This window comes from Acinonyx jubatus, chromosome B3, assembly GCF_027475565.1.
Source record: "Acinonyx jubatus isolate Ajub_Pintada_27869175 chromosome B3, VMU_Ajub_asm_v1.0, whole genome shotgun sequence".
In the NCBI taxonomy this organism is placed as follows: domain Eukaryota; kingdom Metazoa; phylum Chordata; class Mammalia; order Carnivora; family Felidae; genus Acinonyx; species Acinonyx jubatus.
In genome coordinates this window covers 104,135,573-104,150,943 of record NC_069386.1, presented here as the reverse complement: position 1 = coordinate 104,150,943, position 15,371 = coordinate 104,135,573, and the positions used below count along the sequence as shown (strand labels likewise).

Here is a 15,371-nt window from a genome sequence, read left to right as displayed (position 1 = left end):
GCACAGAATACAATGCAGAGAAGCTTTCCCTCTGAGTGAAAATATTCTGGCTAAAAGACATACTACTTTTTCAGTTTCAGATGTATCAAAGGTTTTAAAATAAAAACCTGTCACAGTTTCGGTTTCTCCCCAGCCTCAGTCCATCTTCTCCCTCGATGGTTGGTAGTTCTGTTCTGAGACACCCTTTCTTGGGAACCAGTCTGCAGCTGCTCTGAGGATGCTCCAGCCGGCACATGATTCACGTAGGAGATAAAGGGCTCCCAGTAAAGCCCAAGAAAAGCCCCCATGCAGATGCCTGGCATGCTTGTGTTCCTAGTAAGATGCACTCTGCTCTCTCCATCATCTCTCTCAGTCATCCTGAAGAATCTTTCTTCTCTCACTCCAGGACACCACGTTTCCCTTCCTACGTCTCTGACTGTCTGCTTGGGATCTTTGTTGTGATCTCTTCTGGTCCACCCTTAGGAGGATCTCCTAAGATGTCCTCTCAAGAAGTGAGAGGTACCATCAGATGTGACTGGAGTGTATAGCATAAAGTTGATTCGCTGGCTGTATCAACATGGATAGCCAACGAGCATCAAATCACACGTTTCCCACTAGCGTCACAAAAGTTTGGCTCCTGTTTCAGAAGCTTCTCTGGTCCTTTTTCTGTCAGTGCCATCCTCCAAATTGCTCAGCCTTCCCAGCCCCACTTCTGAGTTGACCGTGTTCGTGACATATAGTAAAAACTTCTAAGGTTCTGGTTAACTGTCAAATCATTGTTATTTACAAACCCGTGTATGTCTAAAGGTTCCATCTATTTCAAAAAGCAGTTCATTTCTGATAATAACCAACGGATATATAGATTTTTAAAAGTCAGATAAACTAAAATGGCTTAAGAAACGAACCCTGCGACAATTACAAGTTAGGCAGCTCTCCTACTAATATTTGCTCCTGGTGACCCATTTGGACCAAGCACAAGAGATATTAACATACAAAACTCCTTCCACCAATGCAGATAAGGTCTTGGACACACACCAGGGTATGAAGTTAACAAGCAGCTTCAACACGTTCACACACATACACGGACAGGCACTTAGACACACATGTGAACACACGCACACCATGCTGCTTTGCAGGGACAGAGCAGGGTAGACCAGACAGCCTCAAACCAAGACGCCCATCACCTCATGGCATGGCAGATAGCACGGGGACCATGCGTGAGGACAAGACTTCTTATTTTTGTCTCATCTGGAGAGCACACAGTGTTACCTGCTGTCTTTGGTAGGCAGAGAATGTTCTCTCCAGGTCTTCGAGGTCTAGAATTTTGAAGACTTTTGTATCATCAATTTCGGTCCATACTGTTCCTTCCAGTTTATTCTGCAAACATCAAGTTAGTAAGTAATAAATACTAGAGTTTATGGTTATATACAAAAAGAAAAGACGTGGTTATTTTTTTAAAAAGTGCTGCCACCCCCAATTTTTTACTCTACCAGATGCTCAAAGTGGTCTGGCTTCAAACAACATGTCATTTATTTCAGCTTTAACACTTGAAGTATCAGAGCTAGTGAGAACCCGAGTCCATACTAAGAAAATGAAATCACTTAACAGTCAGGGCTGTTTGCCTTTTCAGTGACAGCACAGTGAGCTGCTAATGTTATCCATTAGAGGGAAAATCAGAACAAATGGCTTACCTCAGGCAGCTTAGACCAGTTGAAGGATTTCAGGGCATTTGTGGGCTGAGGAATGTTTTTCTTCTTGAGTGCCAGACCCAGTGGAGCACCAGGAGGTGGCATGATCCCCCCTAAGGGAGGAGGCCCTGGGGGAGGAGGAGGGCCGCCTGGAGGAAGGGGAGGGGGTGGAGGAGGAAGCATTCCACCTGGCAGGGGTGGAGGTGGTGGTGGGGGGAGGAGGGACCCTGGGACAGAGGAAGGAAAGGGCCCCCCTGGGGCTCCAGGGGAGGGTCCACCTGGGATCGAAGCACAGACAGCTCTCTGAAAAGGTAAAAATAGGAAAAGAGAAGGTCAGTGGAAGAAGTAAATTCACTGGATGATTCGGAGTCTGAAACTTTGCCTAAAACGTATGTTACAGAGAAATTCACATTTCTGAGAAGATGGGTTTAAAAGGAGCAATAAATCAAATGGGCTTTAGGGTCTTCATGGACTACTGAGTCAGCCCTTTATATGTGGCACATTAGTGCTTGTCTGCATAGCACTCACGTATCCCTCACTACTTATAGCATCCGAGTTTGGTTTTCATGAAATCAGTTTTCATTTTAAGAAGTTAATGTGGGGGTGCCTGGGTGGCTCAGTTGGTCAAGCGTCTGACTTTTGATTTCGGCTCCAGTCATGATCTCACAGTTGGTGAGTTCGAGTCCTACGTCGGGATCTATGCTGACAGCACGGAGCCTGCTTGGGATTCTCTCTCTCTCAAAGTAAATAAATAAAACTTAAAAAAAAAATGTTATCTCCTTTGATCTTATTAGAGAATCTGCATTTATTTAAATACACACACCCCCAACCCCCCTCTGCTGCCTGACTTACACGATGGCAGAGGGAGGAAGTCTTAAAACCATTGGGATAGATCACCTTGGGATACCCAGGCAGAAGCTGTCTGCCTAAGGTAGAGGGGCTCCAGGGTAAGCGAGGCCCAGCAGCTGCTCAGAAACGAAGACCCGGCCCGTGGCCCCGACCCTCACCCTGTTCAGCTCGTGGAGCTGTGCTGTGAGATCCGCCACCTGCTGCTTGACTTGCTTATGCTCGCTAGTCTCCTTTTCGAGCTTCTCTTTCATTTTATTTAAGGTCTGCATCATCTCCTCCTTCTCTTGGGTCTTGGCATCACATTCGCGCTCTTTCTTTTCCAATTTCTGTTGCAACTCATTGTGCTCTACACAAGAAAACAACGGGACGTGAAAACAGGGGACTCTTCAAAGCTGAAGTGTTTTTCTCTAAACAGAAAACTGGCTGAGGATGATGTGAGGCTCTTCATTAGGTAAATATTATTCCTCTCCTCCGTCAAAGGGAACGACTTGTGCACTCAGTGGTGTTTGTGCTTGGAGGGGTCTTTAGGTGAACAACGTTATGGTTAACTACATCTTGTAAAATACTGAAGAAGAGACCCTGAAGTCACAGTCCTGAAGATGGAACACAAGGGTGAGCACCTATTTGTGGAGGATAATGGTGCCCGTTTGGTATTTAATTCAGGATCCTGTCATAAAAATGGCCCTTTAGCCACACTAGGGAAAATGAATATTCAAAAGGCTTCTTTTGACAAATTAGAAATGAGAACCAGAGAAGCCATTGTTTGTTAGCCAGGTTGCTGGCTTGTGTCCAACCAGCAGAGGGCTGAGAGGGAGGATCTTGCTCCCTGGGGATATGCTGATGCCAGACCCCGTCTGTCCCGACACTGAGTCCTCTCTCCCATTCTCCTCTCGGAAGGCTACCTGGACTTGAAGTATTTTATGCTTCTGGCAAATAGTCCTTAAAACTTGTGAAAGCAAATGCTATCAGATTCTCAGCATTAAAGACTTTAAGGGCAGAGCATGACAATCGCCACAATATGGGGAGAAAAATATTAGCTCTCAGCTGTAGTTTTACTAACTTCCCAATCCTGCTATAATGGAACGAGGCATCCAATGGAGCCCAATGTTTACTTACATTGCCAATATGCCTGCTGACTCCAGCCCTTGCGGGAGTGAGGGGCTTTGGGAAAGAGGACTAATGAAGTTGAGGCTGCAGGTTTTTATTTCAAATACTTGGCCCCAATTCCTACTCTTTCATAAAGTAAACCCACGGGAGGCATAACCCACTGGGGCTGAGCTACACAGAATTGGTCTCTATTTCTGAATCTGATAACACATTTAAATTCTCGCTTTCTCCATCTCTTACTTTTTCTTTCCTGAGTTTGCAGAGAAGAGTTCACACCATTGAAAGCCTTGAATTCTACCAGTCTTGAAGTTAAGGTGACCACTATTCATTCTGTGAATGAACGCATCCCTGACTTCTTTCGCGATGCGTCTGAAACCCACCTCACTGTACCCCATTTTCCTTCTTCTGTCTCCACGTCATTCTTCTTTCACAATTCTAAGACTTGAGACTCTTACGACCGGTCATTAAGCTTTGACAAATCCTGCTGTGCCTCAGAACCACCTCAGAGATTTTAACATTTCAGGAGCCCCAGACCCCACTTCCGGGAGTATCTTCTACAGGTCAGGGACAGGGCTTAGGGATTTGTTTTCAAACGTTCCTTAGATGATTCTGATGTAATGCCAGGTTTGGGAAGCTGCAGCCTAAAGGATTCTCCCTACAAAGGCGTTCATTTACCATCCATTTGCTAAGATCTTCTTGAACACTTACTACTGACTATGCCATAGTGAAGAGAATTCTCCACCTTTCAGGGCCAGAGAACTCCCATCTCCTCACAGCCTCCACCCTCCGATTCATCATCGTGTGCCCTTTTTGATACAGCCTTGCTACTTGAAGACTTCAGAAAAGAATTAATTTTATCTACATTATCTCCTCTTTTACACTCCACCTGTGACCTCATGTTAAACCATCCTGTTCCGCCCACTGACCTTGGCCATTATTTCTCATCCCACCTCAGCCGCCTAAATCTACCATAGTCCCTATCATTTATAGTGCAATCAATATGGCACTATGTTAAAGTCCTTATATTTGTTTTGTCCTTTAATCTTTGCAACAGCCCTGCAAGTTAGATATAATCTTCAGCTTATAGAAGGGGAGGGTGGAGAAGAGGAGTCTGCATGCCTATGCATGCAGTCAGTGAGGAATGGAGTTGAGACTCAGACCCAGAGCCCAGTGCAGGGCCTGACACATACAGGCGTTCAACAAGCCTGCACTGAGTGACCGCCTGAATGACTCCAAAGCTTCTGTCCTGGGTGCGCTCCTTAGCTTGCACACCCACATCCCTGTGCTCTACGTTTGCCCCTAAAGTATCACCTGACCATTTTCTCTTCGGTATCACCTCTCTTCACCCCAACTTTTGGTCAGTGTTTCTATTCTTTCTACAGCAGCTTCTGGAATCTATTTATAAAACGGTATACAGCAACCTCACCTGTGTGAGAGCAATCTGAATTCATATATGGGACTTCTAATATAGGTGCACCGCGTGTCTGGTATCTTCTGCTACCAGTGGTGGCCCTGCTTTTCTGCTCCATGGAAAAGGACAAATGTGATGAGGGAAAAGGAAATACTTTGGCATCTCTTAGACCCTCTTTTCAATGCACTAAATATCGGGGGTGAGTGCTATTGTGTGTCACTGGCTGTGACTAAGTAAGTTGGACAAGGAAAAGGAAGTCAGTTGGCCAGCAGAGCGAAAGAGCAGAGGCCGGGAACAGGACTGTTTTCATAAGACGGCTGACTTCAAGTTGCAAGCATTTGGAAGGGAGAGGGTGACTTCTATCCATTCTGAGTGGCTGGCACAGTGATGGGTACAAATGACTCTCCTATCATTTGACACTGAGTGTTAAGACCAAAGACATGCTCCAGTACTCACCAAGAGCTGGCCTAGTTACATCTCATAATGCCTGTATCTACAATGATCGGTGATTTTCTATATGATTTCTCTTTTTATAACGGGTGCCAAACTAAGGTCATGTGGAGAATAGGGCTGCTGAAACCAGGTGGCCTGGGTTTCTTTTAAAATTCTGGGTAGTCCCCCTTAAAACCTAGTGTGCTTTAAAGAGCAGTTACAGAGTGGGGGGAGGGCTGGCATGAGTGGTAGTTAAGAAAATTTGAGTTAATGAATGCCAAACAGCAAATGCTACAAGCTTTTCAAAAAAAATTTACATAATTATAATAAAAGGATAAAATATTTGGCAATCAGCATGACAATTAAAATAGCTGAATTCGAGAGAAAACAGGGCAAAATGCCCTTAAGACACAGAAAAAGAAAGGCTGTTGGATGCATTCAAGTCAGTAAGAAATATCAGTGCAAGTTTCTAAAATATACAGAAAGCAGAAGTGCCCAATAACCAAATACGTGGCCATTTCTCTCATCGGGTCCTCACTATTTACCTTTTCTCATTTTTTCCGCTTGTTCTTTCCACTGCTTAACTTCATTTTCATTGACCAACCTGTATGATAGTCAAAAGAGCATTCATTACAAAAACATAAAAGGCCCGTTGCCAAAATGCATGCTCTTCTAGGTACAAAAATAGTCCTCTGCAGAAAAATCCTCAGCATGCTTGAAACCCATTTAAACCCAGATGTTACTCAGATACATTACATATGTATATATAGGCGCTCATATTTGACCTCTAGAACATTTCGGTTCTCCCAGCTGCTATTTTAAAGTAGGATAAAGTAAACGTCTTACATTGTGACTATCATCTCACAGACAGCAAAATCAGAAACTTACATTCGTACGACATTCTTAATGTTAAAGTTTTCCAAAGGCGTGGTGTCAGGGTCCTGTCCTTTGTCATTCTGAATAACTATCTGCTGTATAATCCTATCTAGTAGCAGCCAGTACTGAACGGTGTTGCCGCTTCTCTTGTCTAAAAAAGAAAAGAAGGGTGGAAAAATACTTCATGTTGTTTCTAAGCTAGGATGAATATGTTTCAACAGGGGTCACCCGCCAGAGCCACAGAACCAGAGATGTTTATAACATCTGCACCAGCACTTCCCAAAGTTTCTGGAATTCTGACATGCGATGATCATTTACATGATTGAGAGGCACTTTCTACCCCTTTCTAAATGTGTTGCAAGGCATATATTTATTTTTAAAATCAAAGTAAGTTATAATTCATTTCATTTTTAGAATGTCATAATACCCCTTAAGCTGTGTGGAGACACGTTGGACTGTCACAAAAGCAAGGTTTGGAATCCCTGGTGTGCACCCAAGCTAATCAGCGCTGCTCAGAAGACAGAGCCCTTTGGATGATGTCCAAACATTCAATAACACACATGTAAGTCACAAACACACTCACAAGGCATTTGGAGGCAGTGGTGCAGGATGGACATGAAGTGAGGGTAAGCTTCACTATGGGTCAGCCTCTTCCTGGTCAGCTCAAACATCTGAGTCGCACTTTTTGTGTCTATGTGAACCTATTCCATATGAAAAAGAGATCTAAGTCAACGCCCGGTATCCTCAATAGCTGCAATGCAAGGTAAGCAAATCCAAGGCACGCACGGCTAATCCTGCCACTTAGGTAGCAAAACAAAACCCGGATTTTGCTTTTCGGTTGTACCGGTCCATGTCAACTCAACACACGTTACGGCAAGGGAAGTCCATGAGTTCATGAGTTAAATCTGAATAATTGTGACCATACGTACCAGTTCAAATCTTTTGGCAAATTCTAGTTCATCTTCATTTCTGAGCATTTCGAAAAAATCTAAATGCCTGAAATCCAATAAAAGAGAAGCTATTAAAAGTAGAATGTCCTACAAACACAAGCACATAGGAATTAGGACATTAATACTAAGGCCTTTCCTAAATTGCCAGAGATAGCTCTAAAAGAAATAAGACAAAATTGTGAATGCCTTTGCTTAACTATGTTCTAAGGAAAAAAGATACTCTGAGGGAGATCACAGTAAGAGACAAGCTTCAAAGCCTAGGATGCCTAGTACACATTAGATAATTAATAAATGTTTATCAAATTCCAACACAACCAAGTCCAGCTTCTGCTCACAGACTTCTTTTATGGAAAAAGCAAATCCACTTGCCTGACTGATGAATTAAGATCACCAAAGAAATATTCATGCCATTCACCTATTCATTCAAATATTTATGGAGTCCCTACTATGTATTTTAGCAACTGGGGATAATAAGTTTTATGAAGACAAACGTATCAGAGTAAAGGGAATAAAGAATAATGGGAGGTAAGGTGAGTGGTGGACACACACTGGCTGAACAGGTCTCTTGGAAGGGAGCAATAAGCAATTTGGACATCTGTAGGAAGATCTTTTAATGCTGAGCAAATACCAAGTACAAAGGCCCTGAGGCAAGAATATTTTGACATGTTCACAGAATATCAAAGAGTGCATGAACGAGGTAGGAGAGCAGTAGGAGAGATCTGAGAGCTGGTGGGAGATCTTAGAAATGGTAAAATGATTGCAAACAAGAGCAAATGAACAAGAAAGTGAAAATTAACTAATGCCTATCAAGGTGCCTCCAAGTTTTATAGTCAATTTTCATAATAGCCCATAAAACATAGTTGTCATCATCATCATCATATATTTTAGGAAAAAAAAAAACACACAACAGGAAGATTCAGAAAGATTGAGTAACTTGACCAGAATATATAGCCAGTGAAAGAGGTAAGACAAGAATGTGGATTCAGCCTGATGCCAGAACCCACATGAGGTTCTCCACACAATGTGCTGCTTCCTTCACGGAGAAAGTCTTAATATAAAAGCATCATAGTTGAACTAACAGTCTGGGGCCAGCTCCTTATGCTACACAAAGGTCACATGTAGTTCACAGGCTAGCACTACACATACGGAAAAAGCTTGAGAATGATCTCAGATGAGAACAGTCTGACTTACCTATCTAATGTTGAATTTTCATGTTCCCTTAATTTATCTATTACAGGTTGAATTCCTAACATCAGAAATTCATAGCGAAGATGAAGTCTAAAGTCCAAACTTTCCTGAAAGTGAAAGGGTGATAAAATACATATTTATGCTTTTTGGACTACATAGTAATCTTTTTTTTTAACATTATTCTTCAATAATACATGTTTTCAATAGCAGTATGGAAGGTTCTTACCACCCCAGCGCCTTGGCTCAGCACTGCGTTGATGAAGGACATGATGGCAGTCTTGAGACTCACTTCATCTCGATACCGCCCTGTGCTTTTATCCAAGTCATTGATTAATGTCTACCAAGGACACAAATATAGAAACAAAGGACTGAATCACTAATTGTACATTCATTTTATTAATCCTTATACTCAGAAGTCAATTTTTAAAAATCTTGTGTTTAGTCAGAATTACATGGATCTATAGAAAGCCATCTTTTATTTTTCTTAAAATTAGTTCAAAAAACTTTCAAAATTCCTACATCACATACATCCATATATGTATGTATGTATGTATGTGTGTGTGTATACACACACACACACACACACACACAAAATACATATTTTGTCTGCTTTGTCAACTCAGCTCTTTATATTTGAGCATAAATATGGTGACATAATCCCACTGTATGTATTAATACTAAATCAAGAATGGTAACCTATAAAAATTTCAGGGAACACTGCATTTCATGGAATCAAAAGATATATGCTACATGATGTGTAGAAAGCAGGGCCACATTTTCAAGTTCAGTAAATCTAAAATCCCAGGTTGATTAACTATAGAAAGCATCTTCTACTCTGGTACTAAAACCCAAAAGGACAGAAAGACTGGAAGACATAGTGTGAGTAATCATCACAGGGGGAAGTAAGTCATGTTCCCCCTTCAGGGCCAGGAAGGCAGCTGTCAAAAGGGGTGAGTGACCAAGTGGCAAGGGAGCATGCCCACCTGAAAGCGGGTTCTTTCACTGGCATACTTCTGGTAGTGCAGCATGGCCTGCAGAACCTTCTTGTGACCCCCGGGAACCAGGCACACGGCGCCCAAGATTTCCAGCACGGCCACCTTTGTTTTAATGTTCTCTGTGCTCAGACTCTGAGCAATCACGTTTATACTCTCAGAGTGAGCCAGGACATGAGCCCGGCCTTGAGAGTTGTTCATTAGTGCCTTTATACAACCAATGAGAGAGGTATGTATTCGAGACTCTGAGGTCTCGTAGTCCATGGTCTTTAGAAAGTTGAGAATACATGACAGGCCATCCAAGTCAATGAATCTGGTTACAAACCTGTCAGGAGAAGAAGGTTAAAATGTATCAGACTTTAGTTTATTTGGAATTTTCTAATAGCCCTTAATGGAAAAGTTTTGCAGGGACAGAAGGAAGGAAGACATGAGTCCTGAGCACCAAAGATCTACACTGATGAAGTCTTCTTAATTCCTGGCCTCTTCCTCTGCACAAACCCAATGGTCAGGTCTCTCAGAAAGGTAAAATAATCTCTATTTGAGATACAAAGATCTCAGCTGATACAAAGAACCAATTAACAGACCATACAACCATAGAAACTCAGGAACAGGAAGACACTCAGAATATGTGTCTTAAGTTAAAGTCATCTGCTGATCCCGTGTTGTTATAGCATTCAGCCCCTAGATACCTTTACATTAACCCCTGACCCATATCAATGAATGTCAAAGAGCATCTTTAAATTCTAGAATTTTTGCTTGTCAAAAGATGAAAATCTATATTACTAACATTCTGCAGCAAAACTCTTCTTTTGTAGGACATGCTGCTGGAATCCCAATATATAAAATAATAGCAATTCTTTGTCACTGCTCATTAATTTAATTGACATCTACAGTGCTTATTTACTGTAAAGTCAGTGAGAATAATTCACAATATGCACATGCATTTGAAGTCTCTGAAAATTTCAGAAGTAACACAACTTGCTTATACGACTGCACCAGAAATTTCCAAATTTATTTTGCCTTGGATACCCATTAACATCTGAGAATGCAAAACACACACAAATAGGGAAACAATGATGTAGTTAGGATTGGCTAGAAAACCTGTGTCACACAACTACACAGAATTTTTGATAAGTCAATAGGTTTTTCTTAATATTTTATAGTTAAATAAAGAAAATGAAATCTTTATTTTTCCAGCCATTTCATGCAATCACACAACCCAGATGGAGCCCAATTGGTTGAATCAATTGGCTTCTTTCATAGCACCTATGTTAATGAAATGTAACTAGAAGCACCCCAACATCTCACCAAACCTAATTAATGGAAAATGAAGGCGTGGGAAACACACAGAGAAGGCTGACTACCTATCATGGTTTTTTTTTTTTTTTAAATTTTTATTTATTTTTGAGAGAGAGAGACAGAGCGAGAATAGGGGAGGGGCATAGAGAGAGGGAGACACAGAATCTGAAGCAGGCTCCAGGCTCTGAGTTGTCAGCACAGAGCCTGACACAGGGCTGGAACTTACAAACCTGTGAGATCATAACCTGAGCTGAAGTCAGACGCTTAACTGACTGAGCCGCCCAGGTGCCCCCATCATTTTTTATTAACAGTTTTATTGAGATATAACTCACAAGCCATAAAATTCATACTTTCAAATGTACAATTCAGTGATATGCAGAGATGCACAACCATTGACATCATCTGATTAAAAAATTTAAAAAAAATTTTTAATCTTTATTTATTTTTGAGAGAGAGAGAGACAGAGTGCAAGTAGAGGAGGAACAGAGAGAGAGACACACACACAGAATTCGAAGCAGGCTCTAGGCTCTGAACTGTCAGCATAGAGCCCGATGAGGGGCTTGAATTTATGAACCATGAGATCATGACCTGAGTTGAAGTCAGATGCTTAACCAATTGAGCCACCCAGGCATTCCCCCCAATATTTTTTTAATGTTTATTTATTTAAAATTTTTGTTTAAGTTTACTTATTTTTGAGAGAGAGAAAGAGAGCACGAGCAGGGAGGGGCAGAGAGTGAGAGGGAGACCCAGAATCTGAGAAGCAGGCTCCAGGCTCTGAGCTGTCAGCACAGAGCCTGATGTGGGGCTGGAACCCACAAACTGTGAGATCATGACCTGGGCTGAAGTCAGACACTTAACCAACTAAGCCACCCAGGCACCACAATGTTTGTTTATTTTTGAGAGTGAGAGAGAGAGAGAGAGACAGAGCATGAGCAAGGGAGGGGCAGAGAGAGAAGGAGACACAGAATCTGAAGCAGGCTCCAGGCTCTGAGCTGTCAGCACAGAGCCCAATGCAGGGCTCAAACTCACAGACTGCGAGGTCATGACCTGAGCTGAAGACGGACACTTAACCGACTGAGCCACCCAGGCGCCCTGACATCATCTGATTTTAGAACACTCTAGTCATCCCCAAAAGACCATTTCCCCCTCACCCCAATCCTAAGCAACCACTAATCTTTCTGTCTGTATGGATTGGCCTTTTCTGGATCTTCCGTATAAATGGAATCATACACTATGTTGCCTTCTGTATATCTGGCTTCTTTCGCTTTGCATAAATATTTTCAAGGCTCATCCATGTTGTAGCATGTATCAATATTCTATTCTATTTCAATATTCTATTGTATTCAGGGCCAAATAATATTCCATTGTATGGATATATCACATTCTATTTATCCATTTATGAGCTGATAGAATTTGGGTTGTTTCTACTTTTTGGCCACGAGGAATACTGCTAACATGAACACTCCTGCATGGGTGTTTGTGAGACAGGTTTTCATTTCCCTTAGCTATATACTGAGGAATAGAATTGTCAGATGATACGGCAATACTACGTTTAACAGTATGAGCGACTGCCCAACTGTTTTCCAAAGTGGCTGAACCATTTTACATTCCCACCAGCAGTGTACCTGCAACGAATACTTGCTAGTCTCTTTTTTTATTTTACCATCTTAACAGCTGTCTGCATATCTTCTAATTGAAGAAAATCAATTCATTCAATGTTCAACGATTAAAGTATTTCACTTATGTTCAATTGCATGCATTTAAGACATCTTTGAAAGTTTGGCTATTTCAGGAAAAAAGAAGAAAGAAGGGTAGAAAAGAAGGGAGAAAAAAAGAAAAGTGGTAAGTAGCACATGCTACCCAGAAAAGAATTACCTCATTGGTTTTGTCCTCAGTGCTGTTTTCAAACTCTCTATAGTTTTACTTCTCTCTTCTTCCTCTTCCTTCTCTAAAGCCAGGAGAGATTTTCTCTATGCAAAGAAAATCGAAGTTACCTCTTCAAATTCTATGATTTAATTAGGGTACAAGCAAGACAAGCCTACAGATTACATGCTATTATCACTTTTAAGACAAATAAATAAGTAATAAATCTATAATCAAGATAATTACAAAACCAAAATATGGAGTAAAAGTACTAAGAATTTCAGATTTATCATCTCTGCCAGAAGTTCTTTCAAATTATAAAGCTTTAAGAAACATTTAGAAATCTTCGGTACAGATTGCAGTTTGTCTGACTATAGTTGTAAATGACTCTGCAACTACACTCTAATGAAGATATAACTATTTATATTTTATAGAAAGAGGATTGGGCCTGCAGTTAAATACAGTATTCTGGCAACTAAAGTTAGTAACATTATCACACTATCAAACCAAGGCAATATGTGTAATCCTCAAGCCAAAAAGTGTAATCTTTTACACTTTTTGTTACATTAAATTATTTAAGAAGGGCAATGAACTCCAATATGATACTAAGTTGGACAATTCCTTCAGACTAAGATTTAAGCTTTAGAAATGATTCAACACCATTTGGAAATTTGGCTACAGAGTGTGTGTGGGTGGGTAGGTGGGGGGGTGTGTGGGGTGGTGGTGGTGGTGGTGGTGGTGGTGGTGGTGGTGGTGGTGGAGGAGGAGGAGGAGGAGGAGGAGGAGGAGGAGGAGGAGGAGGAGGAGTGTGTTTACGCTTTCCCTACACAGGGATCTTTTGAGCAGTGCTTCCCAAACTTTAACATGGACACGAATTATCCGGGGACCTTGTTAAAATGAGGGTTCTGACATGGTATGTCTGGAGTGGAGCCCGTGGTGCTGCATTGCTGACTAGTTTCCATGTGGTGCTGATGCTGCAGGTATATATGGACCTCACTTTGAAGAATGAGGCACAAGGAAGCAGACCTCGGCTGACATCACGGCCATGGATGCCAGTCAAGTTTATACTTGTTAAACAGTCTTTTCTAGTCCTTTGAGTCCATGATCACTTAGTTGTACTAAAAGTATCCCCAAATCTTAATGGCCTCAGGTATACTCCACCCACAGAACCACTGGTTCCTTGTCTTCATCCTATTCTGAACATGTGCTTTTCTAATTCAGTCTCTCTACCTGTTTCTAATTCTGATTAAGTGCATGGCTGGGAAACAGTCTGGAGTATTGCTTGGGGGGGGGGGGAGGGGGCAGGGGGTTGGCTCTTATCCATGTGTCTCAATGATCCAGTCTCTCCCTTTCTTTCAGGACCACAAATCATCAAAGGGTGGCTTTACTTACTTCTTTTAAGTTAATAGTATCAGCACTGAGTAACTAAATGCTAACTGAAGCCTAAATTTGACTTCATGACTAGGAGGGGGTAAACCTCCAAACAAACAAATGTATCAGTATCATTTAAGGCAACTGAAATAAAAATCCGTAAAATCTTGTTTTTCAAACTGGTTATTGTTTCTGCTGACATTGTCCTCTTGCTTGGTGATGCGCCTAGACAGCTGTGACCAATGGATGGTAGGGGAAGAGGCTATGTGCAGAAATAGCCAATAAATTTCTTCAGAGCTCTAGGAGACGTATTCCCTGGAAAATTCAGCATGAATCCAGCCAAGTATGTTTAATCCCCTAAGGCAAAGCTGAACTTGTTTAGACTCTTAAGCAATCACTTTTTGAATCTGCAGCTCAGAATAAAGCCGTTCATGAACATCACCACTTGTTCCTAAACTTAATCACACAGAGACACACATTTCTTATTATGGTTCACTAATTCTAAAGAAAGATGTATGTATTTACTCTTTTAACAATCTTGGAGAGGGTGAAACATCTGAATCAAGACGGACTACATTAAGTCTCTCCCTAGTAGAGCTGGGAGATTTATGAAAAGTCAAGAAAATTAAATCGGAATTTCCTTTCCCAGTATAAGGACCATTACCTTCCTCTCAAAACAGAGGTGACATACTCTTTTCTGCATGTGATGCAATTAGATTTGATTCTAAGACTGTGTTTGTTGTACCGAGAAAACTGAGGATATGTAGATGGACGTGTCGCTGTAATGTGACTTTTCAACATAATTTATATAAAGTCGAAAGTTTTCAAGCTTCACATGTAGGAAGAAGGCTTGGTTTGCAGCTTTTTGTAGAAAAAGAAGCTACGCCCACCTTTCTAAAGATGGCTGCTAGGCTAAACATCTAGCGTGCACCTTGGTCTACACAGCCCAGGCTTGTGGTAGCCTCCTGGGGTGCTCTATGCACTTACCAAATCCCTGCTCACTTGAGAGGTGGGCAAAAGACAAAGTGTGTGCTGGCAGAGGATGTTCTGATGAAGGCTACTAAGCTGTACATTGGAACATGCAAGTCTGAGAAAGATGGACAAACCAAGCACAGAAATCATTCTTGGCTGGGAGTCTGGAACCAAGCTCCTGTTTGAGACATTTCACTGGTGTGAAGTCAATAAGCCAGTCGGCTAAGCACGCTGCACTTCACCTCACATCTTCCTCCTTGAGAGCACAGAGGAGAAGCCACATACAAAGGAGGGCCAGGTCCTTCTCGAACCTGTTGGGCTGTACTTTTATTACACTGTTTTTCACTCTTTAAAAGCCAACCGATCACTCAGGGGTCCTTTCAAGAACAAAGCA

At 41.7% G+C, this 15,371-nt stretch overlaps 1 protein-coding gene across 6 annotated transcripts in view; it reads right to left on the bottom strand.

Annotated features, from left to right (window-relative positions):
- DAAM1 (dishevelled associated activator of morphogenesis 1) overlaps window positions 1-15,371 on the bottom strand; it is a 174,296-nt gene that overhangs the window by 40,211 nt on the left and 118,714 nt on the right. For all 6 annotated transcript variants that reach the window (XM_015071838.3, XM_053224497.1, XM_027065825.2 and 3 more), the window contains 11 exons: window positions 12,647-12,741; window positions 9,464-9,797; window positions 8,707-8,817; window positions 8,484-8,587; window positions 7,272-7,338; window positions 6,926-7,043; window positions 6,355-6,493; window positions 6,012-6,070; window positions 2,675-2,862; window positions 1,671-1,970; window positions 1,249-1,356 (listed from right to left, as the gene is read on the bottom strand). In XM_015071838.3, coding sequence (XP_014927324.1) covers window positions 1,249-1,356; window positions 1,671-1,970; window positions 2,675-2,862; window positions 6,012-6,070; window positions 6,355-6,493; window positions 6,926-7,043; window positions 7,272-7,338; window positions 8,484-8,587; window positions 8,707-8,817; window positions 9,464-9,797; window positions 12,647-12,741 — 1,623 coding nt within the window. The remainder of the gene's footprint in view (window positions 1-1,248; window positions 1,357-1,670; window positions 1,971-2,674; window positions 2,863-6,011; window positions 6,071-6,354; window positions 6,494-6,925; window positions 7,044-7,271; window positions 7,339-8,483; window positions 8,588-8,706; window positions 8,818-9,463; window positions 9,798-12,646; window positions 12,742-15,371) is intronic.